Here is a 26,776-nt window from a genome sequence, read left to right on the forward strand (position 1 = left end):
TGGAGGCTGGGATCATCTCACCAAATATCATTTCATAGGCTTCAAATATCAATGTATGGAACAGAACATCAGCTCCAGTGAATTAAAAAGCTTTTATTGTTTAAATAAAATGCATTGAACACATACAGCAATGGTAGGTTCAAATGGAATCCCAAGGAACCTGCGCAAGCACCAGACAATTGGCATCTTTGATACATGGTTGCCTAGACTATTTTAAACAGTCTTAAAACAGTTCTGATTTGGTAAACACAATATCCACTGGAACTCTATTTCAGTTACCTTGCACCCCAGGCCCTGCCACCCAGACTGTTACAACCCCTCTGTGACAGCTGTGTACAGATGTGCTACACTTTATTCCTGTTAATTTTTTCCTGATGCAATAGAAAAATGTCATGCTGTAAGAAAAGAAATAGCTTATGGTTTATTCGCTGCGGCTGCCACCGTTTCCTCATCCTATTTTTCATTGTACTCCAAAGCGAATCTCTTCTACTAAGGCTTTTCCTGTTTAAAAAAGCCCCGGATGCAATGATTTCTTAACACCTTTAAACTGACAAGTAACTGAGCCTTGGTAAAATGGGATACCTCAGACGAATACCTGAAAGGTGACATAAGTCATGTCTGTTAGCACCTTATACAGATCCTGTGTTCTCTTGCCACAGTGACTGAGGTAGGAGTTTTGTAATGTAATGCAATGGTCCAAAAATAACAACCTGTGATTCGGGAAAGATCTGGATATAAACTGAAGCTGACTGATTATCTTGGAATGAGCCATGTTCACAGCAGATTGGTAGGTCCAACATTAGAATCGCAATTGTTGCAAAATAAAAAGCAGAAATAAATAGAAGTGAAATATGTTGAAGAAAAATAAATCAGGGAAGGGCAAATGTTAAGGTTAAAGGCAAGGACCATTATTGCTAAAAACCATACATCTCACGATGCTCCACCTGCTTTCAAACCAACTTTACCTGGAATACTGCTTGCTCTGCTATTAGCTGGAACAGAACAACAGAACATTGAGTGACCTAATCAAAGGTAGAGAAAGCTAAACTCTACCATTCTCTTCTTTGCCTGTTCTCATCTCGCATGCATAAGAAAGCACTGACTACTTTAGTTCCACTTGCATAGGGTGGAATGGTGTTACAACGAGTGGAGTCATTGCCTCACATCTCCAGTGACCCAGGTTCAATCCTGACTTCTGGTGCTGTCTGCATGGAGTTTGGACCTGCCTGGGAATTTCCTCCAGAGCTCTGGTTTCTTCCAACATCCCAAAGATGCACGAGTTGGTGGATTACTTGGTCACTGTAAATTGTCCCTAATGTGAGGTTGAGGAAAGAGCGTTCACATCGCGGCCCTGTTTCCACCACCACACACAAGCGATAACAGAGACACCATTGTATGCAGATGCCGAGAAGTGCGTTCAGCTCTGGCTGAACAACTTCTAATCTTGTGTGTGGACTCGATAAGAAGAAGAAGAAGAAGTCCCTAATGTGTGGGCGGGTGTTAGAATTACTGAGAATGCAGAGATAGTACGTTACAGGGAAAATTACTGAGGGTGATGGGGTTGTACTAGCAAGTTGGCCTAAGTGCTTGAGGTAATGTTCAAGTCTGGAGAATCTACCAATTTGTATTTGAGGTCATGATAGTAGATGGTGCGGTTTCACAAACAATGCATCCATACTATATTACACCTGTTGATGGGCACCAGGATCATAGCACATTATGAGGGAAGACCAAGCAGATACCAAGTTTGGCTTGGAGGGATCTTGAGAAAACCATGGGGAAAGCCACCACCTGCACAATCATTGTAGAGCAATTTGGATTGGAGATCAAGTTATAGTGGAATCAAAACTGAAATATTTAAATTGCCAAATTTTAACAAATTTATTTTCTCAAAATGCTCTTTCAATAGTTTTTATAATCTTGAGGCCTACAATTTTGAGTCCAGAAAAAAGTCATATTCAGGGTCACGTCAAAGTTCTCTCTTTTGGGACACCCCAAGCTCTTAAACACAACTGCTTTGTACAGCAGAGGTGAAAACACAAATAGCGACTCAATCAGTGATGTCACCTAACACTATTGGGATGGTCATAGAGTCATTGTCATATACCATAGAAGCAGAGTCTACTGTGTCTGCACTGACAATTATGCACCCATCTACACTAAACCCCTCTTCTCTGTCTTTAATCTTGCCCTCAGTATGAGTGCATATGTCTAGTTTGTGTTAATTAGCAACTCCGCAGTAGTCCCTGCCTTTGATAGAGGCATTGTTAAATATATTTTGCAACTGGACCACCAACTGGGTTTTCATTGCCCACACATGTATATTATTATTTAATAAAATTCACACTAACTGAAGTTAAAAAAAAAGTCTGGAAGCAAAGACACTGTTTTAACCCTGAAAGCAGTAAAAAAGATCAGCATCTTAATAATTCAGTCATATCCTTACTTCCCATTGCCCAGGTCACTGAATCACCTCCAAATGGACATAGTTTGTGTAACAATCTACATTGCAAGGCCTTTATTCTTTATAAAAAATAAAGTTCTTTAGTGGGTTAATATTACATACAGTATGTGAATGTGGCTAGCCAGGTTGTTAGAAGATCTCTTTAGTTCTGCCAGTGAATGTTTTGGTAGGTGATGAATGCACCAATTTCCCTATTTAAAAAGACAAAAGGAATCAGTCTGATTAGGGTCTCATACTTTATCTGCTCCATTCACATTTTCCCCTCATTAATGTTCAATGACATAGACTGAATGCAGGCACAGCACACAATATATTAGTTCAGAAGAAGACACAGAGTGCTGGAGTAGCTCAGCAGGTCAGGCAGCATCTCGGGAGAACATGGATAGATGCCATTTCAAGTTGGGACCCTTCTTCAGACTAAAGGTCACGAAACGTCACCTATCCATGTTCTCCTGAGATACTGCCTGACCCGCTGAGCTACTCCAGCACTCTTTGTTTTTCTTTTGTACACTAGCATCTGCAGTTCTTTGTTTCTACAATATATTAGTTTGCCGCTTGCAGTCAGTCCGCCTACAAGTTTTTGGTTTGTAGCACAGTGATAAAGAATAAAATTATTGTATCAGTTTAACTGGGACCAAGTGTTGAAAGTAAATTATATTTCCCAACACACCAAGAGCACCCTATTGTTTCACAGATAGTTACACAATCTTATCCATCTGCTTATCCATCTGGCTGCTTCACTGTATACTTAACCAGTGGTACTTGGAAATCAAATTAACGATATATGGCTAAACAAAATGCTTAAAATCTTTAGAAGCTGCATTCTAAATGTCGATGTAACAATGTTTAAGGAGATACAAGCTCTTCCCCCTGTAACAGACTGTAGGACAACTAACAATTGTTGAAAGATTCTATTATCTCGCTGTTTTAACTCTGGAACCAGCCAGTACCAAATGCCAACAAAGAAAGACTTCCATTGATCTTTGAAGCATGATTTTGACTAGGGGTATGTGTTCCTTTTTATCTCCACGACCCATCCATTTTCCAGCCCCGTCTCACCAAATGGACTAGAAAATAAATCATAGCTTCTGTCCGAGAAGGTTTGGGGGAATCAGGTGAGATCAGTCTCCAGGATATATCTCTAAGAAAACCATGGAACAGAATTGCATTTTCTACTTATTCTAGTAGTCCACAGCATTAGTGCTTAAGTGAATGTATATAGGAGTGGCATTCTTCATATATATCTTTCTAATTCAGATTTGAAATTGATTACTGCAGCTTTCTACTGTGAAGCCATATGTATCCTGCTAACAAAGAATGATGTGAACAAAAATGAAGCTAATATAAATTAGTCTATTTAACAAGAGGAAGATTATTAATTCTTTAAGGCTTTCCACACACACAAACACAAAATCAAATGGTTGTTATAAATCTGCTCAGTTTTATAATAACATACTATTAAATAGGTAGCTGAAATACTGACTCACTGAGCAGTCAGATCTCATTAATACTGCAATTAATGGAAGAGAATGTCTTTGATTAAAAGAAACACAGAAAATGATCAAATATTACAATAACGTTCGAGGATGCTGTACATATAATAAATGAATAGATAAATATTAAGAGTACTAACATATGTTGTGTGTGCGATTGCCCTGGCTATGCTCAATGAGAGAGAGAGAGAGAGAGAGAGAATTAGAGAGAGAGAGAAAGGGAGAGAGAGAGAGAGAGAGAGAGAGATGTCAGTAGTTCTATTAAAGCATTGACTATGCATGAGTGTTCTTACTTTGTTCTAAAAATGAGTTGGCTATGTCTCCAGCAAACATTTTTCATAAAAGGTTCACAAGATGGCTCATTAATTAATCAATTAATTCAGAATTGGAACACAAAGAGTGTTTCACATTTCAAACTAAAATTTTAATCCTTCATTCAGTTTGAATGTATTCTTGCACCTGAATCGGAAGCCTTGTGGCTGATTTGGGGATGGTATATTGGTACCAGAGGTCACGTTTTCTTTCTTGATCTTACCTGTAAGTTTACTGCTTCCTTGCTATACCTATAGCCATATGTTACCAACAGTTTAAAAAATATCACTCTCCATTCAACATTTAGTATCTGCACACTAAATTTACCCTGGCATTTACCTCACTTGCAAAACACTCAAATCCGTAAAGTCTATTGGGAGCAGGATTGCTTCTTTCTACCAACGAAACAACACCTCAAAGTAAAAGGAACAAGGTTCACATGATTTAATTTTGCTAGATCCATTTTTCCCTTTTGGGAATTCCATTTGCCTACTAAAGGAAGTGATTAACATATGAAAAAACAATCAGTGCATTGTTAAGTTGTGAGTTGAAGGACATTGAGTTCATTGTACTTGGGAATGGATGCAGTGCAGCCTTGTGTCACAGCTTTAACCATGTCTGAACTACATGTTAATGCACAGTACATGTGAACAACTGACAGTCAGCTCAATATTTCTTAAGACAATGCCCTTTAAAGATTTATTGATTGAAACTTGGTTATTTACTGGATTCCTTCATTCCCAAGTCCTTGTAGAGAGTGCCTCTGGAAAAGGCTGAAGGATAAGGCAGACAGGACCACGTTTTGTTCCTTTGGGAGTAGAGGCCTCTGGCACAATCCATTCCGAATTGTGCCAAAGCCATCATTGTACCTGTTTACAGCACATAACTGAACAAATAAAAAGTATTTAGTTTTTCACTTTGGGCTTGCAAATTCTGGATTGCTATTGGGAAGCTAACCTTATAGAACAATATTTAGTGACCTTGAGTTTTTTCCTTAAGGTGTTGTCATCTTTGACAGTTTTCCATCCCGATCCTCCCTCCCCCGTCCAAATCCCGATCCTTCACTGACATTGTTTCTTTGGAAGCCCTTGTGTACCTCTGCACCATTTTATACCAATGCACGCACCATATAATCCAGGGGCAAGTTTAAGCAGAGACTTGGATTTCAGCATTGCTGAACAATTGGTAAGCCAGCGATACGTAGGTGTAGGAAATGACTGCCGATGTAACTGACAGAAATTCACACAATAATAAACTCTTGAAACACTGGTACCAATTCAGATTTTTGTATATCTTCGACAATGATAAAGATCCTATCCTGACCAGCCATCCAAAACTTTTAGCACAAAACTTTATGCAACTTGTGAACCTTTTCCTTAAACAAATGAATTGTGCCTACTCAAGTAGAGACAAACCTGGGCCAGTGTGCCTTAAAACCCAGAGACCGTGGTAGCAAAAAGATTCCTAGTTGTTCTTGTTCACCTACATTCCAACCTTCAGTGCTAGAGCAACCTAAATCCATAGGATCATCAGCCTCGAAGGATAATGCTGGCGTTCTTGTATGGCTGTTGTAGTACAAAATAAATCAATCTGACTTGTCGAAACCTTCATTCAACAGAATACAATTAGATGACGATGCGATGATTTCTTTTTTGGTTAAAATGGACTGCATTAAAGAACACAAGACAATCCAATTTAATAGCAGCAAAGCACCTTTCCCCAGAAGTCTCTACTTTGCCTTTGGTGAATCTGAGTGCCTACGACTGACACTCTTCGGCATTCACCCCTCCCTCCGCATGAACCTGCAGGTCGACGGGCTGCACTCGATGTTGGCCGGGCCTTTTATTCACAAGGATCACCTTCCTGATGCAGCCAGTAATCCCAGAGGTGAACTTTCCCCCTGTGAAGTATTTGACCTCTGGAGCTCCACCTGAAGACAAAAAAAAAGGAAGCGTGAAATCGGGGCGAAAACACCTGTTGAAGTTTTGCCGATCAGCGCAGTGGCGTGAGGGACCAGCGCAGAATATGGATCAGCCAGGCCGAGATAGCATGAATGAGTTACTACTCCCATCGTTGAAATAAATTACTTGACTAAACACAATAACAATGAGCAACATTTTTTTAAAGTGCGGAAGTTTCCTAAGTTGGTGTTACCAATTATAAATTGACAGAGAGAAGCAGAAGAATAAAATAATGAAACCTTTAGTTTGGGAGGTGGGCTCGGGGGCAGGAAGTGAGGAGAATTAAGGGAAGCAATTTCATTGCTTAGTCATAGTTTAATGGGAGAGTCTAGAGCTAGAGGGCGCGGTCTCAGAATAAAAGGACACACCTTTAGAATGGAAATGAGGAGGAATTTCTTTAGCCAGACGGTGGTGAGTCTGTGGAATTCATTGTCACAAATAGCTGTGGAAGCCGTCATTGGGTATTTTGTAAAGCGGAGAATGACAGATTCTTAATTAGTAGGGTGTCGGGAAGAGGTACGGGACGAAGGCAGGAGGATGGAGTTGAGAGGGAAAAATAGATCAGCCATGATCAAATGGTGGAGTAGACTCAATGGGCCGAGTGTCCTAATTCTGTGCCCATGTCTTGAATAACTGAGGTACTGCTCTCAATAGTGGAGCATTTGAAGGACTCTGTGCTCCGTTCTCAGGGACAAACACTGAGACAAACATCGGCTGCTGGTGGATGATCAACTTGGTGAAAGATACACTTTGGATTGACCAAAACAGTTGGTCTTCCAATGCAAGCAGCTGAACACGGCTGAATGTTGCAGACAGGTGTATTCCAATGTGCAGGAGTACGTGCTAAGGGATGAACTATAAGTCAGTGCAGCCACCACAAAGGCACTATGGGGGAAAGGCTCCGTACTGCGTCCTGCCACTGAAAGCAAAAAGCTTGGATCATGTCCAATAACCTCTCAAACATACGACTGATGGGATGCTTGGGCTTAAAATAAAGCCCTACTGATGTAACACAGATATCGTAGGCAAATGTCATGAAATGCATGGGCAGTGAGTGGAAACATTGGAATGTCCTGCATTTTATGCCTGCTCGGTTTTGCAATGAGGATGAGCTTGAAGACGCAGCTGTTTCCCTTGTTGCATCACAGCTCCGAGCCAGGAGACAGTGCATTTGGAACCCGACCCTCTTAACTTTATATGATGTTCCAGATAGACATGTATTTGCAATGTGAGCAGTGCCGTCTTTTGAATGGGATATTTAACTGTGGCACTGGCAGGCAGATATAATATCCATGCTTCATCTGAGCAGGAGGTTCTTCCCGTGTCCTGGGCCACATTCATCTCTCCATAATCATTAAAGTGGATCAACGGGCCAAATATCTCACGGTTACATGTGAGTTCATGCCTTTTACTCCAAACCCATAATGGCTACTCTTCTAAAGTAATCATCCGGCTGTACACAGTCTGAGACATCCAGGGTTTGAGAGAGGCAGGATTGTTGTCTTATTGAACACAACAACCAATGGGAACGGGCAAACAGTTTTCTATAAAGCAGCTGCCAATGGATATTGTTGATCCAATTCCGTGATAACATTAAATTAAGTGAACTGATGAAGTCCATCAAATAAAGTTCCAGGCTTACCCAGATAGATGCTACCACCAGTGTTGACCATGACCTTGTCACCTTTGGACTCTCCGTACACAATCTCATCTCCATCCAGTTGGGCATATCCTCTTTTGCCTTCACTGTGGAAGTAAAGACCAGCAATTACCTGGGCACTGATAAAAGCGTCTTTGACCTGAAACATTAACACAGATTCTCGCTCTGCATATATTTCTCAGCTTGCTGGGAGTTTCTAATTTTAGGATTTCTAACATTGGCTTTTAAAAAAAAAAAATCAGTAACTTAGACTATAACCATTTTTCCTCCCACTGATATCAAGCTGGAGGGATCAGAACAACTTCCAAAGTCATTCCAATTAAGCTGTGAACAGTTGTTGCAAAATTTTAAAACTAAAGGGGCTGTCGCACTTGGGCAACCTAATTGGTGAGTTTAGAAGAGTTTGAAAAAATGACATGTTGAAGACCTCCTTCGACTATGTCAAAGACCGACCTCCTTCGACTATGTTGAAGACCAGCTTCGACTAGCTACGACTAACTTCGGGAAAATTGGACACCGAATAGTGGAGAGTGAAGACGACCTCCTTCGATTTCCTTCGACTATGATGAAGACTATCTACGACTACCTTCGATTACCTACGTCTAACATGTCGACCTACTATGAATAAACCTACGAGTAAAAAAAGTATCAATTATTTCCATGGTGACCTTTTTTTACTCGCGGGTATTTTTTAACATATTGAAAAAAACGAAGCGACCTAGCTGAGGCCTCGAGTACGCGGAGACCACTCTCGAACATGAAAGAGAGTTACGAAGACCTCCTACGACCTCGTGTCGACTATGCTGCGAGTGTGAGTCGAAGGCAAACTCGCCAGAACTCGCGGATTAGGTCGCCCAAGTGGGACAGGTCCTTTATTACAATGAGTATAATTACTGTGAATGGATCTGATAGATTAATGCTCCCCTTTCAGATACTTGTGAATTCTTGTGAACTTTCATCTGCCTCCTGATTTTGTTTGCGATTCACAGCTTTACGGTTCTTTTAGATTATCCATGGTGGTTTTTAAAAAAAATCCGTATTTAACAACGCAAATTCATATTTACGTAGTCATATCGCATTTCCGTACGAAATACGGAAAATCCGTACAACTTGGCAGCTGTGCTTAGGTGCTGTCAGTGTTGAGTTTGCACATTCTCCCTGTGACTGCATGGGGTTCCTCCAACATCCCAAAGACACATGGGTTTGTAGGTTATTTGGCAACCGTAAATTTGCCCATAGTGTGCAGGGAGTGGATGAGGAAATGGAATAACATAGGACCAGTGAGAACAGGTGAAAGAGCAGATGGACTCAGTAAGCCTAAGGGTATGTTTCTACACTGGGTCTCTAAGCTAAACAATACCCCAAACCTCATTAATAGTTTTATTTGCTGTTTATGAATCTTGTGTGTTACCTAACGACGTTGATGTTGCTTCAGAATACTTTAATGGGTGTGAAGTACGTGTGTTTCTCAAGAATGTTAAAGGTTTGGTATAAATGCAAACTATGCTTCCTCAGTATGCTCCATTGGACCCCAGTACGCCTTGGTTTGCTGCAGGGAATATTGTTAATTGGACACATTAAACGTACTAACATTTCTATTTTCTTACCGCACAGCAATTATTTTATGCCATTCCCCGTCGTTGATGGGATCATCTGAGAGAATGTTAGCTTCACCACTTCCCAACTGGTAACTGTGTGGACACAATAAAACACAGAGAGAAGATGATTACCGATTTGCACCTCAGCTCCAACGACTTGACATTGTAGCATCCCACTTGATGAAAGCGTTTACGCAGAAAACAGCTGGAGTCTGTTGGGAGAATAGTGGAAATGAGTTGGATAGGTTCCTGAATGGAAAGACCTTGCAGGGCTAGGAGGAGAAGGCAGGGGGGGATGGAACTGGTTGGATTGCACTTAGATGGAGCCAGTATGGACTCAATTGGCCAAATGGCCTCCTTCTGTGCTGTAACCATTCTGTGATACCATATCCAATAATATCCAGTGGGATATTATCTCAGCTATCTCCATCCTACACAGCCTTTTGCGGCAGAGAATGCCAGATTTTCACTATTTGTGTGAACAATAAACTTTTTCATTTCACCCTCAATATGACCTGGCCCGACACTATGCCCTGTACGAACTCACATGAGGGGAAAAGCCAGTGGTACTTGGATAATGAAAGTACGATGAAGCAGCAAAATTGAAAAGTGTAATAAATGTCAGACTGATAATATATGTGAGAACCAGACTTGGAGAGCATCCTCTTTGGTCTATTCAGAGTCACACACCCTGATGATTCTCTGTGAATAAAATGTGCATATTCTGCACATGAAATGAACACCATGGACACTAAAGCCAGCCATTGCCAAGAGAGTGCTGTCATCCTCTTTTGGATGGCACATTAAATCAAAAGACACAGTTGAACCTAAAATATTCTATTCATCATTTGCAGGGAATATGCAAAGTTCTAGCTGCTGGCCTGAGCAACATTTGTCCATAAATCATTATCACCAGAGCAGTCAGTTAGCTAACCCTCCCCAAGATTGAGAGGAATGTGGGGTTTAATTTGGGGGGGCGTACATTTCTCCAACATAATGGCACGTTCTTACATTGCAACACTTCACTCACAGCGATGTCCGGAAAGATGCCCTGCTGAAGGTCCTACAGAAATAGACACAAAATGCTGGAGTAACTCAACAGACCAGGCAGCATCTCTGGAAAAAAGGAATAGGTGTTGTTTTGGGTTGGAACCTCTCTTCAGACTTGAAACATCACCTATTCCTTTCCTCCAGAGATGCTGCCTGACCATGTGAGATACACCAGCATTTTGTGTCTATCATCGGTATAAACCAGCATCTGTGATTCCTTCATACACACCTACATAAATAAATAATTTTAAGTTAACCTCAAACAGCCTGATGACCCATGCTATCATGCGATGCTGGCCTTTTTGACGGGGAAAGGGCCTTAGTTTCCTTGATAAAGCTCAATAACATTGAATACTGATTTCAGATGCTGGGTCTACAAATCAGACAAACCAGTTATTTTCCCAAGGCTATGATGGGTTTATTGATCTCAGATGGGTAAGTGGAGGTCAACTTATGATTGACTTCAGTATCTAAGGTGAGAAAGGAAGAAGTATGCCAATGCTCTGGCTTTCTCCAGTGGTCCCTGCCAATAGCTCCTGGGGTTGAACTTAACAATTGTAACACTGATCAACACTCCAGCCTATTGTATATTGAGGCTGGGGCAGAGCTAAATAACTGAGTAAGTCAGCTTCCCACTCAGAATTTGCTCTGTTCAAAACTGGCCTGGCAGGAAATTTAAGTCCCATTGAGGGAACTGGTGAGTGGGATTTGGGCGGCAGTGGCTGAGACTTGGATAAAGCTCAATAACATTGAAAACTGATCTTCACAGACCCTCTGGCACTTGTACCTGGTAAGATCTAACCTCTAACCAGTACTAGTCCAAAATACCAACGGAGGGCCGATACATTTTGCACGTTATAAGTGTGCAGCTGCTAAAAATGTAGCAGTTTTCTCACTGAGAACAAAAAAAAACCCCAAATAAACATGTGTTTACATGACACCTTTTGTGACTTACCGAATAGTGAAAGGCTTGGATAGAGTGGATGTGGAAAGGATGTTTTCAGCAGTGGGAGAGTCTAGGACTAGGTCATAGCCTCAGAATTAATGGACGTTCCTTTAGGAAGGTGATGAGGAGGAATTTCTTTAGTCAGAGGATGGGGAATCTGTGGAATTCTTTGCCACAGAAGGATGCAGAGGCCAAGTCAATAGATATTTTTAAGGCAGATGGATAGATTCTGGATCAGTACGGGTGTCAGGGGTTCTGGGGAAAAGGCAGGAGAATGGAGTTAGGAGGGAGAGATAGATCAGCCATGTTTGAATGGTGGAGTAGACTTGATGGAACGAATGCCGTAATTCTGCTCCTATCACTAATGACCATATGACTTCAAAACATCTCAAAGTAAACAAAGTGTATAGAAATGTAACATAGAAACATAGAAAATAGGTGCAGGAGTAGGCCATTCGGCCCTTCGAGCATGCACCGCCATTTGATATGATCATGGCTGATCATCCAACTCAATATCCCATCCCTGCCTTCTCTCGATACCCCCTGATCCCTTTAGCCACAAGGGCCACATCTAACTCCCTCTTAAATATAGCCAATGAACTGGCCTCAACTACCTTCTGTGGCAGAGAATTCCACAGATTCACCACTCTCTGTGTAAAAAATGATTTCCTCGGTCCTAAAAGTCTTCCCTCTTATCCTTAAACTGTGACCCCTAGTTCTGGACTTCCCCAACAATAATCTTCCTGCATCTAGCCTGTCCAACGCCATAAGAATCGTGTAAGTTTCTATAAGATCCCCCCTCAGTCTTCTGAATTCCAACGTGTACAAGCCGAGTCTATCCAGTCTTTCCTCATATGAAAGTCCTGCCATCCCAGGAATCACTGGTGAACCTTCTTTGTACTATGAACATTATATAATAATAACCTGAAAGAATAAAGTGATAATAACCATGACAACTAATGATCAGCATACTGGGACAAGCTGAGCTGTACCATGGGAATCCTTCATATCAACCAGAGGGAGATCACAGGGCCTTAATGTGCTAACCATAAATATCAGCAGCGACAAAGAGCTCCCTTAGGAATTCTCTGGGTGCCAGACTCAGTGATTTTGTTTGTGTGGGTGGGTAGGACTTGAACCCACAACTTTCACAATCGGGGGCGATATCTCTGTTCAGCCTATTCACAGCCTAGGCCGCAATCGCCTACAAACATGTACATGTCACACCGGCTGGGGTTACCTGAAGAGCACGTGCCCATTCTGGAGACCGAGAGAGACGTAGTCTTTTCCTTTTCCGCTTTCTCCATGTTTCTACAAACAAAAGAAAAACTATTATTAACAGCCAAAGGCCTCTCTCAGTGATGTTGGGAACCCCCTGGCTGGGTGGCCCGAGTTTAAAGGGAGTGCAGAATCAATGATGAGGACAGTGAAGCCTTAACTTTTCCATCGCTGCAGCCTTCCTCATACATCAGTCCTCAACACTGTCAATTCTCCTCATCCGCTGATTTTTTTTTGCCAATACGACTGAGACCTATTGCCCAGGAACCCTCTGACCACGGACTGGCACAGTTTAATTCTCCCATCCTTCTATCGCCACTGGGAATGTTAAACGTCTCAATAAAGATAATGGGCTGGAGCTGCAGTTTGCTGCATTTGTGCCGACAATAGCAGCAGGGTGGATGCACCACCGTCACTAGGCCATGCACACTGTTGCTATGGTGAAGGATCAGGCACAGTCAAACTCCAATAATCAGACACCCTCAGGACTTTGGTGGTGTCAGCGACTAGCCTGATTTTCCAGATAAATCGATGTTGCTACTATTGATACCTCAAACCATTTTTATTTTACATGTTACACAGTAATACAGTGCATTCTGCAGTGAACCTAGTGTCTTTAAAGAGAATGCAAAATAAACAAGCTTCCTGCTCAGGATGCATTCGGACCCCCTGGCTCACTTTTCAGACCGACGAGTGAGACAAATGTCAGACCATCAGCATTTCCAAATAACTAGAACCCACATTATTGGAGATTTAGTGGATTGAAGAACAAGCTTAAAAAAAAATCAGCAGTTGGGAATATGTAGAAATGAAGTGTGGAACGGGTACTTTAATGTAACAGAGAAATGGAATAAGTAAGGGTTCAGTGCAGAACATGCACTCTTTTCCCCCAATGCCTAGTCTTGCAGTGTGGTTAGGCCGGGATAACTCCATGATGTTAAGCAACGACTTTGATGTTTAGTTTAGCTGTGTATTATAAACTTTGGCTACCCAGCCAGCGGTAAGATCGACATTCCTGAACGGCATTGCACCAGTTTGTGTCTGCCTTCAGTCGCACTAGAATAATGGATGTGTGGGCGGCCTCAATGAACTGATGGGATCTAATATTCCCCTCCACTCTATCAGAGGTCAGTGTAGTCGCACTTTATGAACTTTGATACTTTCCAGCTTTGCTCTCGGTCATCAGTTTCGAGCATTAGCATTGATTGAAAATCTTAGTAGTCGACATGTGCAGTAAAGCTGTTTGTGTCAGGATGGGTGTCTACAGGTCTTTGGGTGGGTCGAACCAGTATTGATGTCTACAAATGTGTACACTTGGCTGTATCGCCATGGGTGTCTAGGTGTATATGTGAGTCTGCATTTAGAATCATAGGATCACACAGCATGAAAACAGGCCCTTTGACCCAACTGGTCCGTGCTGGCCAAGATACCTCATTGAAGCTAGTCCCATTTGCCCGTATTTGGCCCACATCCTTCTAAACCTGCCTTATCCATGTATATCTTCACGTGTCTTTTAAATGCTAAGCAGGTCTTTCTCTGTACATGCGCCTGTCCGAGATGGTGAATCTGATAGCCCTCGATTTCATAAATCTGCATATGACGTGCATCTTGTTTCTAGACTCAGAAAACAAAACTTCACTCAAAAGGACACAAAGTGTCGGAGTAACTCAGCAGATCTGGCAGCATCTCTGGAGAACATAGGCAGCTGATGTTTCGGGTCGAGACCCTTCTTCCGACTAAATCTCACTCACTACAAAATACATTATTTGAATTGATAGGGATTATTAATTCCGGAGGACCACAAACTCAGCATTTTCTGATGAAATTGCAAAAAGCCTTCAAAAATGTTTTTTGTGATGGATCTTTCCTGGTGGGAGGATTGCAGCAGCTCCCCATTTCAGTAGCGTTAATATAATTTTCTGCCTGCATTGTATATAGTGGAAAAGCAGTGGCAGAGTCTGACCAGGGTAAGATGGGGGCGATTCCACTCTCCTCGAGAGAACTCTCCCACTGTATTCAGAGTCCTGAGCTCCTTCACAGGGGAATCATGTGCCCTCTGGTGGCAATACAGCCCATTGTTTCTGAAATGACTGATGAACAGGTAACCTCTCACGGTGCCTTGTTTCTAAGGAATCTCAGCATGCTGGTAAAATGAAGGCTTGCAAACAAGGGATCATGCGGTTGGACAATTTATACAGCTGTAACGTCTACCCATCAGTGCCGTGTAGAGAGGATCAGTCAAACCCAGCCAGAACAAATGGGAAGAGCTTCAAACCCTTACACCAAGACCATAAGATGACCAAAATTTCTGTTGGAAAGGGACAACACCTCAATCCTCAATGAGCACAGCAGTGGTAGAGTTGGTGCCTTACAGCGCCAGTGACCCAGGTTCGATCCTGACTAAGGGTTCTGTCTGTATGGAATTTATACGCTCTTTCTGTGACAGCGTGAGTTTTCTCTGGGTGCTCTGGTTTCCTCTCATATTCTAAAGATGCTCAGGCTTGTAGGTTAATATACTTTGGTAAATTGTCCCTAGTGTGCGTAGGAGAGAACTAGTGTTACGAATGATCACTGGTCGGTGGGCTGAAAGGGCTGTTTCCACACTGTATCTCTAAAACTAACAACTAAAACCCGTAGATCATAAGACATACTGGATTGCAACCTTGTCGTGGTCGGGGAGCTTGTGTGTCTCAGTGAGCCCTAGAGCTAAGCCAGCGGGAGATTCGTCTCCTGTTAGGGTCTCCCATGCTGGACAGGTCGAAGGGTAGAGGCGAGACGAAGAGCGATCCACTGGTCCTCCAGGTTGGAGGTTGAGCACAGGGCTAACAACCCTGTCTCGTAAAACAAATATGTTACGGAAACAGCAACTGAAGGAACCAACACTATTGGGCATGATGGGGTTCCAGGGCTATTGACAGATGAAAATAATAGACCTGACCTGGGGTAGTTTCCAGAAGCTAGCCCAGAACAGACACGAGGCATAATAGGCAGTAAGTAATCATAAGACATATGAGCAGAATTAGGCCATTCGGCACATCGTCTGCTCCACCATTCGATCATGGTTGATCTATTTTTCTCTCTCAACCCAATGTATGGACAAATATTGCATCTCCTTGTGTTGTGCAGACACTGGCCTGGACATGTAGGGGTAAGTGGGTGGGTTCAGCAGAGCAGGGACACATGGAGCGAGTGGTCTGTGCGGAAAACAGAAAGTTGGGAGAGATGTGATGTTGTTGGTGCGATCACTCTATAGCCTCTGTTTTCATTTCACACCCTTATCAATCCACCTCAGTTCTCTCTCCCTTTGGTCATCTCTCCCATTCCTAGACCCCCATCTATAATCCCACACGCCCTCCCCCCTTTACCTAGATTCACCATCATCCCCATCTGTCCATTATCCTCCTCAGCTTTATCTGGTTTCACCGATCCCCTTCCTAGCTCTCTCTTGAAACTCCCTCCTCCCTCTCCCCCACTCCTTCATCTCTTTCCATCCACTCATCATCCCCACCTCACTTAGTTCCACCTGTCAGCTACAGGCCTCTGCCTCACTTATCCCTCTCAGTCTTTATACTAACCATCTCACTCTACTCTCAGTCATGATGCAGGGTCCTAATCTCAAACATCGACTATCACTTTCCTTCTACAGATGCTGCCTCACCTGCTAAGTTCCTCCAACAGTTTGTTTGTTACCATTAAAGTTATTACCATTCCAATGCCATTAAAATGTAGCAAAGCAGTTTCTAAGCTCAAACATTTACATTAGCTTGTCAGGACACAGTCGAAGCACTTACCACACCCTGCCAAAGCAAGAGGCCATCGCTCGTGGTTGTGCGAACCTCCATTTCAATGGTTTCAGGGACAGATGGGGAACTGTGGACATTAAATCAGAGCTTAAATGGAAAGAAATAAAATGTCTTAAGTAGTCGGAGTCCTCCCAATAAACCCCATGTAGGAGGAAACCTTCTAGATTTTAATACCTATGTCGAAACAAAGAACTGCATCTGCTGGTTTACAGGTGGTTTGCTGGAGAAACGCAACAGGTCAGGCAGCATCTCTGGGGAACATGGATCGGTGATGTTTCAGGTCGGGACCCTTCTGTAGACTCCAGTCACTTATCCATGTTCTCCAGAGATGCTGCCTCACCTGCTTTGTGCCTCTTTCCATAATACCCACGATTACTGAGTGCAGGGCTCCAGCTATAAGTTGCACATGTCCCTCTTGAAGGCTATCAACTATCTCCACTGAAGGCCAAATGGCTTCATTCATGATGAGGCCATATTCACCCAGCCAGCGTTTGAGCAGCATGGTCGGGGTGGAGGGTCAGTTCATCCCTTTATTGAGGAATCTGTGGCCCAAATGACATTGAGGAAAGTTGACAGATAACTGTAGGATTACGAACTGTGGATGTTAAGAAAGATCAACCTTGTGTGTGGATTGGAACATTCAGAAAATGTCTTTGCCAGGATAAAGTGAAGATCCTTAACTTGGGGAGGGGAGGAAGGGTGGGTTTAATTAGAATTACCACATATCCCAGACTGGAGAGGGGGAAGGGATTACAATGTATGCCCAGGTGGCATCAGATTAATTGAAAGTACAGCATATTTCCCCAGTTTCCACGTGGTTTGACAGAGTCAGTACCAAGGGATCAGGAGTCACAGGACTCCGAGTCCTGAGATATACAATTACATCTAAGAAATAAACTCACAATCTTAAAACCCACTTCATTCCAAATTCGGGTTAACCCTCAACCTCTCCACCCACCACAACCCAGAGAGACGGAGACCCTGTTCGCTCAACCCGCTGCCTTGGTTTAAGATTCACAGCTCATCACCGGTCACCCGGCAGGTGCCTAGTGGAGTACAGCTCATCCTACATCCCACACGCTCACCACCTTGTCTGTGCCACACTCACACGCAGTCACTCCCTCACCCCCGCACCCATGCCCACATCAAGCTCCCGAGCAGTCACACCCCACCCCTACCCCCCTCCCCACTGCAATGTCCAAGCAGCTCACCCACCCCCTGCACCCACATAGCCCCCACCCACAGCACTATGGCAAGCTTACCTCCTTGGGAACATCTGTTTTGGTAAAATGATATAACCCCCACTGTGGAAGAAGGCTCCATACTGCACAGGCGAATCTGTAGACATAACATTTACAGATTACATTACTATCAATCCATAGCAACGGTGCACAGTTTATCCATCTCAGACTCTGATTGATCTTTCAATCAGTCACCTGCAGAACCCTGAAAAATGAACTATATTATTCTCTGTGCTATCCACCTGATCTAAAACCTTGTCTATAATAAACCGGCTGACAAAAGTATTACTGAATCCTGATATAGAGGTGCTAGCCCTGATCGCTAATCCTGAAAATGCCCCCCCCCCCCAGGTTTTCCACTTTTGCAAGATGAAAACGAATGCGCAAAATCAACGTATCTCCTCAAATGAGATTTGAAGAGGATAAAGGCCCAATGCAGCTGCTATAATAATCCGGGCATTCAGTAGGACCTAGAGAATGAAGGACCTGTCAGCAGCACACACCAATCAATCCTACGTATCAACAATAATTTGATAAAGAAACAAAGTGAATAAACTGCACTATACACACTACCATTCCATAATCTGCAGCTGCGACTCAAATTAGATTTTTTATACTTTGACTGCCTAATGAAATCCCCGCTGTTCTGAGATTTCTTGCCTCATTACACAAGTGAACTCAATCAAAAAATTCCATTATCCATGGGAGGCCATTTTAATCCGTAGATTCCATGCTGTTGCTCACATCAATCCCATTCCCCCATTAATTTTCCCTGTCATCTATTTCCCACCACATTCCCTACAATTCATCTACAGTGGGGGAAAGATACGTCTGCCAATTAACCTGTGAACCAGCACGTCTTTGGGAAGGAATTGAGAGACCTTGGAAAACCCATGCAGTCACAGGGAGAACGTGCAAATTCCACACAGACAACAAACAGGTCCAGGGGGCGGGACACGGGCATCTGGAACTGTGAGGTAGTGGCTCTACCAGGTGTAACACTGCACCAAGTACATGTGTCAAGAGCTCAAGGGCTTCTTAAGAGAGCTCGAGGCCTTCTTCATTCCAATCTAGTGCTGTAACACGAAAGTGACTCTGGTTCTGTGCTGCCTCTCACAGCAAGGCCACCACCATAATCAAGGACCAGTCTAACCCCAGCGACTCCCTCTTCTCCCCTCTCCAAGAGGTACAGAAGTTTGAAAACGCTAACCTCCAGATTCAGGGACAGTTTCTTCCCAGCTGATATCAGGCAACTGAACCATTCTCTAACTAGAGAGTGGTCCTGACCTCCCATCTACCCCATTGAAGATCTTGAAACTATCTTTAATTTGACTTTCCTGGACTTTATCTTGCTCTAAACATTTTACCATTTATCCTGTATATGTACACTGTGGAGTGTTTGATTGTAATCATGTATAGTCTTTTTGCAAATGGATAGCACGTGGCAAAAAAAGCTTCTCACTGTACCTCTGTACACATGACAATAATAAATTAAACTAAACTAACATGTCTGGCCCACTTCAGACAGTTCAATACAAATCCTTGGCTGGCATTTCAATGCAATACTGAGGGAAAGCTACCCTATCTGAGACGTAGTTTAGATAAAATGTTAAATGAGGGCTGCTTCTGTTTCCTCCAAAGGATGCAAAAAAAAAGCAAATGTGGTCATCTCGAACCATGTAGGAGGATTCTCCTGCCATACAGACCAGTGTTCATTCCTCATTCATAGGGAAACACTCTTGCTCCCACACTTTGACTCCCATGTCCTACCTAAATTAGAACAGTGACTACACTTTCCCATTGTCTTTGGGACATCCGGCAAAATAAAATCAGTCAAAATGGAAATTCCTTCGGCAACAGGTAGAAAAATAATTCCTCTCATAAAACTGTAATAATCAAACAAGTCATACATTATACAAATGAATGTAGAACCAAATAGTCCCCGAACAACTTCCAATAGTGATGTCAAAAAGGGACAATGATTACAAACAAATAAAGAAATGGATTTCACTTGTGAATAAATCAACCGTGTATTCATTAAAAACATCATTCTGCACAAATCTCAATGAAAATTATCATTGAATGGGTGGCCGATTGCTTAATCTGGTAACCATTTAACATCATTTACAATATGGTACTATCACCAACTATCATCTTTAGGTGATAGGGTTAATTTTGTTAAAGTATTTGTGATTTCTTTCATATAGTGCCTTGAAGTATTTTTGTGCGAAAACATGTGTATCAGGCCAGTTTGCGAACCAAACAGGGAGAAAATGTTGTCAGCGACCTCTGAACCTTGCACCATAGCTGGTTGAACGTTTCAACTGAATGGGTTGGTGAGACATCCTTCTCCTTCAATGGTTTACACAGAAAATGAGGGAACTGTGACAAAGGTCTGGGTTTCATTCCAATCAATGGTTTAAAGACACTACATGAAAGTGTTAGTAATGATCATTTGTAGATGAAGCTAAATGATGCACAAGGGATTGAATTTGAGTTCTGAGCTTGCACTCAGCCAGGTCAATTGCAAATATGTTAGACTTTGGACTTTAGAGATACAGCACGGAAACATGCCCTTCGGCCCACCGAGTCAGTGCCAAGCAACGATCACCCCGTACGCTATCACTATCCTACACACTAGGAATAATTTACAATTTTACCAAAGCCAATTAATCTACAAACGCATGTTTTTGCAGTGTGGGAAGGAACTGGAGCACCCGGAGAAAACCCACGTGGTCACATGGAGTACGTACAAACTCCGTACAGACAGCACCCGTAGTCAGGATCGAACCTGGGTCTTTGGTGAAGTAAGGCAGCAACTCTGTTGTTGCTCCATGGTACCACCTCGATTGTCCACCAGTGCTACTAATTCGCCATTCATTCTATTTCTCTCAAATACTGAGCCGCAAATACTCGAGTGTTTCTAACGGCCGAGTCATTCTAATCTGAATGTAAGATTCATCTGAAAGGGATCCAGTTGCTCAGGTGACTATGGGTGTAACTGGAATGGTTGAGCTTCCTGGATGAAAGGCTGGAGTGGGTGAAACAAGGCAGCTGGCTCCGCAGCATTCAAGTGTTGTTTACTGCAATCAGCTTGGTCAGTGACAAACAGGCATAATGCGGGAAGCTCAGCATCATTGAAGGGAAAAGAAAAACTGGGAAAAGGCTGGGAAGAGAAGTAAGGAAATGAACTGAAATGTCTGGTAGTGAAGGAACCTTCTCGACTTCTTTACTGTGAGGCAGTCAGGGAGATGATTCTTCATCAATTTAATCGGTATGCTGTGTCTCATTTCTTATCATTATTTATACAAATATTAAAGATGAGGAGAAAAGCCTTGCTGGCCAGTTGTACGTGGGAGGTGGTGAATAACCTCTTACACTGTACAACCAGATATGGGCGACCTCAGATAAGACTAAATTACTCAATTACTCAAGGGGCACAAATATTATCCATCCAAAGAAATAAGTGGAATCAAATGGTAGCTCTCCAAGTTTGTTCAGCAACATCTGGGCCAGAGTTAGCTGCTGAGAATCCACTGTATCTGGAAAATCCCCTCAGGCTTCAGTGCATCATTTAACAAACAAATGTAACAAAAGCAAAAGGTTGTAAGCAACTAGGTCTATGGAATCATGCCAAATTAGACACCGTCGTCACTTCCTGTTAGGTTAAAGGTCAACACATTGGTAAATGACATTACCCGCACTACCCTCCATGTGCCATTCTGGTGCTGGGGCAGGTATTCCTGTGTAAGTGCAAATAAACTTATTAACAAGCCATTGAATCTCATCATAGACCATTAAATATCCTAGACATTAGGGAAGAGAAACATTAATGAACGCATCTCTGGCACAATATTTTGTTATTCCACATACAAGTGAATAGGCCTGGTCATACAATACTCCTGAATGAGCCACTTCAGAATGCCCCAAAGGACCATGTGATCTTCAGGTTTAAATCACCTTCCACTTTGTAAAAAAGTCGAGCAGTGAAATGGTGTGAAAAATGCGAAGGGAATCACTTTCATGTAAACTGATTATTGTGATCTCAGGATTTTGGCGATTGTGAGGATGCTGTGATGTGATGCAGAAGCAGAATGAAGAAGGATAGAAGTCTGCTTGGCTTTGTTAATGTGCTCATCGTCTTCTGTTGATTAGCACAAGCACCAGCGTTCAGTGATGTGAAGCAGATAGCTTGCTCAGAGGAACCCTTTATACGCCTTTATACGCTTGAAAGTGCCTCTTCTTCGTATGAAGCAGGACAATTGGCTTGTCTGAAAACTCCAGATGAATTGCAACACAAAGGCATACTTATGTCTACGTGCCTTTACTTCTTAAATAAATAATCAGAGCAGCAAAAGCTTTTCATCCACGTTCTGTAGATATTAAAATCCCAACCATTCCTTCCACAGGCAGGAAGATTACAGTGATGGATACAATCTCAATCTCATCATTTATTGACACAAGGATCATTTACACAAAATAATGACACAAAGCATCTTTTCAGAGGCCACGTTTGTGTAGGTGGTTGGAGTTTCCACGTTCCATGTTATTTGATGATGTTTGATGGGGTATTGATAAGTATATTAGGTTTCAAAGCAGAGATCACGATAACAGGAATTAATCTTTCATTCAGATGTGCTAGACATTGATTTTAACTATTCCTCAACCATAGATACTGTAAGAAGCTCATCCGAAATGTTGCAGACTGCTGCGGGTGTTTGACGAGTCAAAATTGGAATCAACTGCTGGTGAACTCAAGATATTGATGAGAAGAAGGATGTCAAAGAGAGCCAAGTAACAACCCAATGTGGCACCAAATGTTAAGAGACTAGGGATATCTGAGCTGCGTTCCAGGTGTTGACGTGGCAGTGTTCCTGCCCAAAAATGTCAAGGCAGGAAACACCATGAGAGGATATTGTGCATTATTGGCTTGGACTCCTGCAGCTGCAAGGAAGAGTGCGATCCTTGAAAGCCAGATGAATAAAGAGTAAATGGACTTTTGAGAATCTAGAGCATCCAATGAGCCCTCCAAATTAATGAACGTAATCTGTTGAAGACAGGGACATTGAGGTTTCGAAGTTCTGCATGCAAGGTCGCAAACAAGCTTCACGTATGAAGACAAAGGAAGCAACTCTCCACTTTCGGTATCCTGGATGGAAGGTCGTCCCTGACCTGCGGACGGAGATGGGATCTATGGCTGCTGCAACCTCAGAGATATCTGAACAAGGTTCTCCTCAGCATTTAAAATAAAGACTTTCCTCCATGTTATGGTCATTTAAAAAAAAAAAATGCTAAAAAAGTATTCTGCTTGAAAGCAGTGATCAGGTCTGTGTAGAATTTGGATAAACTGCTGAACTGTGTTCAGTGCTCAGACGTGCTTATTGCAAAGCCACAGACGGGATGGTCAGGGATTCTGTTATTCATTTTGGTCCAATTTTGGCGATGAGTCGTGAGAAGTGAACAGAGAAGAGTAATGCAAATTGGTACTTTACCAAGCCACAGGAAAATCTACTTTCTCCAAATTGAAGATCGAAAGGCAACAAAATTTGTTCAGACCGAAAGGTCTGAATGACAATAAAGGATAGTTTGACTTTGACTTTGAAACACAACGAATGATAGTTAATGAATGATACGTTTGATCCTGCCCAGGGCAATTCCATGTGCCTTACTTCAAATGGAGCTTAGTCTTTCTCAATGGAAATGCGCAGTGTCACCTTAGCATTGTCAATTGCCAAAGCTCCTTTCATGAAGAACATGGCTAAACATGGCTATTTTCCTTGATATAATTGCCCATTGCGACCTCAGTGCAGAGTCTTTGGGTCTGGATTCCTAGTGAGTTGATGTAGCAACCATTGACTGGATAGCAGTAAACATTGAGGATGTGTTTGTCATCTTGTTGATTGCTCACATCATGATCCATCTTTATGTTCAAGAGCAGCAAGTAACTTAATCAAATAGGCTCCTGACATCTTAGATATATGTCACACAAAAAGATTTCCTCAACAACTTCACAATGTACTCATGCCTGAATTCAGCAGATTAAGGAGCATTTAGGCTATACGCATCGACCATTGGGAGCTGTGAGTTGCGTAAAGTTTGCCAAAGTGGAAACAAACACAAGCAATTTTCAACATTTAATATTTAACTTAGGTTCTCGGAAGGCGGGTCGAAGCTTTAATTCTCCAGGCTCTTCTATTCCAGCTGATACCCTTGCCATCAAATGCAGAAAATGACAAAGAAAGCTAATACAACAATGATCGCCGTTTCAGTGTGTTTTTTTAGGTACTTGCTGTGCACAAATCAGTCTCCAAGTTTATCCTACTGAAAGCAAGCAAATAAACCCCCTTTCCACAGATCATTAGAATTAAGAGGATGGGGGTGTCTTAGGCTAGGTCCAACAATTCGACAACCCAAAACCTCAACTCCATTTCTCCTTGTCCCCACATCCTTTGTGTCTGTGAGTATTATTTTTAACTCTCAATATTGAATGATTCACCATCTGTAATCCTTTGAGATAGGGAATTACCTACAATTAAAAAAAATACTCCTCTTCTTAGTCCTAATTGACTTATCCTGCGACTATCCTCCCTGATCTCGTATAAAATTGTAAACGGATTGAGATAAATACATTGGATAATCTGAATGCGCTTGCATTGCCCACAGAGGATGAATCATCACTAAATACTTTCCTTGGGCTTTTCCCTTCTCAAATGTTAATTGCACCACCTGCAGTCTCAAAGTACTATTACACGATCACTTCTTCTTTGACAGTCCCTCGGGATCGAGGATGACTTGCCTTCGCTCCTGTTCTGTGCTTTCTGAGATGGCTGATGAGGCCAGTGTGGGTGGTACAGGCTCTTCCACAGATGGGGCAGGAGATGGTTGATGGGGTGGGTGTGCGGTTGCGAGTTGCTGTGGTCCCCTCTTGTGCAGGGCTCCTGCATGCTCCCGAAGCATGGCCATGAAGTTCACAACACCATTTGGAATGGTCCTTCTCCAGAGGTTCCCAGGAGTGAGTAGGAACATTGCATTTGAATCCTCAAATCTTTTCCTCTCTTATGGTATTCTTAGCCCATGACAGAGCTCGGAATAGAGTTTTGGAGGTGTGGTGTTGGGCATGCACATCTCACAAACAGGCAGTGTTAAAACTTAATAAGAGATTTAGTATAATGAACCACACTAATTAATGACAGAAGCAACTTTTGGCATAACCAGCATTGCCAGAGCTGCCTGATTGGTGATGATACAAGGGTTAGTGGTTTTGCAGATAGTGAAGAAGGTTGTGAACGATTGCAGCAGGATCTGGATCGATTTGCCAGGTGGGCGGAGGAATGGTTGATGGAATTTAATACAAAGTGTGAGGTGTTGCATTTTGGGGCGTCGAACAAGGGCAGTAAATGGAAGGCCTCTGGGTAGTGTTGTAGAGCAGAGGGATCAATGAGTACAAGTGCATGGTTCCTTGAAGGTTGAGTCGCAGGTAGGTAAGGTGGCCAACAAGGCTTTTGGCACTTTGGCCTTCATCAGTCAGAGTAGTGAGTATAGAGGTTGGGAGGTCATGTTGCAGTTGTATAAGACGTTGGTGAGGCTGCATTTAGAATATTGTGCTCAGTTCTGGGCACCATGTTATAGGAAAAATATTGTCAAGCTTGAAAGGGTTCAGAAAAGGTTTACTATAGGGAGAGGTTCAGTGGGCTGGGTCTCTATTCCATGGAGCGTAGGAGGATGAGGGGAGATCTTATAGAGGTATATAAAATCATGATAGGAATAGATCGGGTAGATGCACAGTCTTTTACCCAGAGAAGGGGAATCGAGGACCAGAGGACATAGGTTCAAGGTGAAGGGGAAAAGATTTAATAGCAATCCAAGGGGTAACATTTTCACACAAAGGGTGGTGGGTGTATGGAACAAGCTGCCAGAGGAGGTAGTTGAGGCTGGGACTATCCCATTGTTTAAGAAACAGTTGGACAAGTACATGGATAGGACAGGTTTGGACCAAGCACAGGCAAGTGGGACTAGGGTAGCTGGGACATTGTTGGCCAGTGTGGGCGAGTTGGGCCACACTGTATCACTCTATGACTCTATCTATGACTAACATTTCCTTCAATCTAATGTTTCATTTTGATCCCAAGGCAAGGGGCCTGGTGACTGTTCGATGTTTGCTGGCACCATTATCTTACCAGTGTGAGGGATAATTGTAGGGAAATTCATGGGGGAAATAGGGGTAATGGGATTTCTCCATAGAGTTAGCATGGACGCAATGGACTAAATGGCTTGCATCTATGTCATATAAAATGGACAACTTCCTATCCCCTCCCCCAACGTTCTATCTGTCCATTATCTGCCCGTATATAGCATTATCTAGGGGGATAGTATGTGTCTCTGTACTATCTCTCTATATTCTAATATTTACTGACAATCCTTCCTCTTTCCCTTCAGCCCTGATGCAAGGTCTCGATCTGAAATGTTGACACACCCATTGCCTCTACAGATTTGTATTATGTAATTCTTGTTTTGTGTATAAAATCCCTTCAGATGCTCCCATCTCTTCCCTTCACCCACCACTGGTTACTTTGAACTCAGGCTCCAGGACCGGAGCTGTGAAACTCCTTCCCTCTCAGCATCCTTTTGTTCCTTTAAGATGTTGGATACATCCCATTGCTTGTTCTCAATGCTTCTATTCATTCCTGTTAATAATCTGTCATTGGCCTGTTTTTTTTTGTTATTTTATGATTTTTGAGAACAACCCTCAGATGCTATTCCACTATAAAGGGATGGAATAAATAAAAGTTTATCCTGAAGAAAGCTTGGCAAATGGAGTTTAACTGGGATGTTTTAGACTCATGCACTTTGGAAGGAGAAATCAACAGAGTACAAATGAGTGGAGTACAGAGGCACTTGGTGTTCTTGTGCATGAACTACAAGGTTTGTGGGCCGGTTTAGCAAGTAGGAACGTACACGGTATATTGGTCT

At 42.6% G+C, this 26,776-nt stretch overlaps 1 protein-coding gene across 7 annotated transcripts in view; it reads right to left on the bottom strand.

The window, feature by feature from the left end:
- Positions 1-73: 73 nt before the first annotated feature.
- The window catches only part of hspg2 (heparan sulfate proteoglycan 2), a 350,599-nt gene continuing 323,896 nt past the window's right edge, over positions 74-26,776 (bottom strand). For 4 of the 7 annotated variants that reach the window (XM_055659492.1, XM_055659493.1, XM_055659494.1 and 1 more), the window contains 7 exons: positions 21,505-21,549; positions 17,828-17,903; positions 16,554-16,632; positions 12,725-12,795; positions 9,498-9,581; positions 7,873-7,976; positions 74-6,199 (listed from right to left, as the gene is read on the bottom strand). In XM_055659492.1, coding sequence (XP_055515467.1) covers positions 6,027-6,199; positions 7,873-7,976; positions 9,498-9,581; positions 12,725-12,795; positions 16,554-16,632; positions 17,828-17,903; positions 21,505-21,549 — 632 coding nt within the window. In that variant the 3' untranslated portion in view covers positions 74-6,026. The remainder of the gene's footprint in view (positions 6,200-7,872; positions 7,977-9,497; positions 9,582-12,724; positions 12,796-16,553; positions 16,633-17,827; positions 17,904-21,504; positions 21,550-26,776) is intronic. The other 3 variants (XR_008725893.1, XM_055659490.1, XM_055659491.1) reach the window with 3 other exon arrangements.

The sequence above is a fragment of the Leucoraja erinacea genome, chromosome 30 (assembly GCF_028641065.1).
Source record: "Leucoraja erinacea ecotype New England chromosome 30, Leri_hhj_1, whole genome shotgun sequence".
In the NCBI taxonomy this organism is placed as follows: Eukaryota; Metazoa; Chordata; class Chondrichthyes; order Rajiformes; family Rajidae; genus Leucoraja; species Leucoraja erinaceus.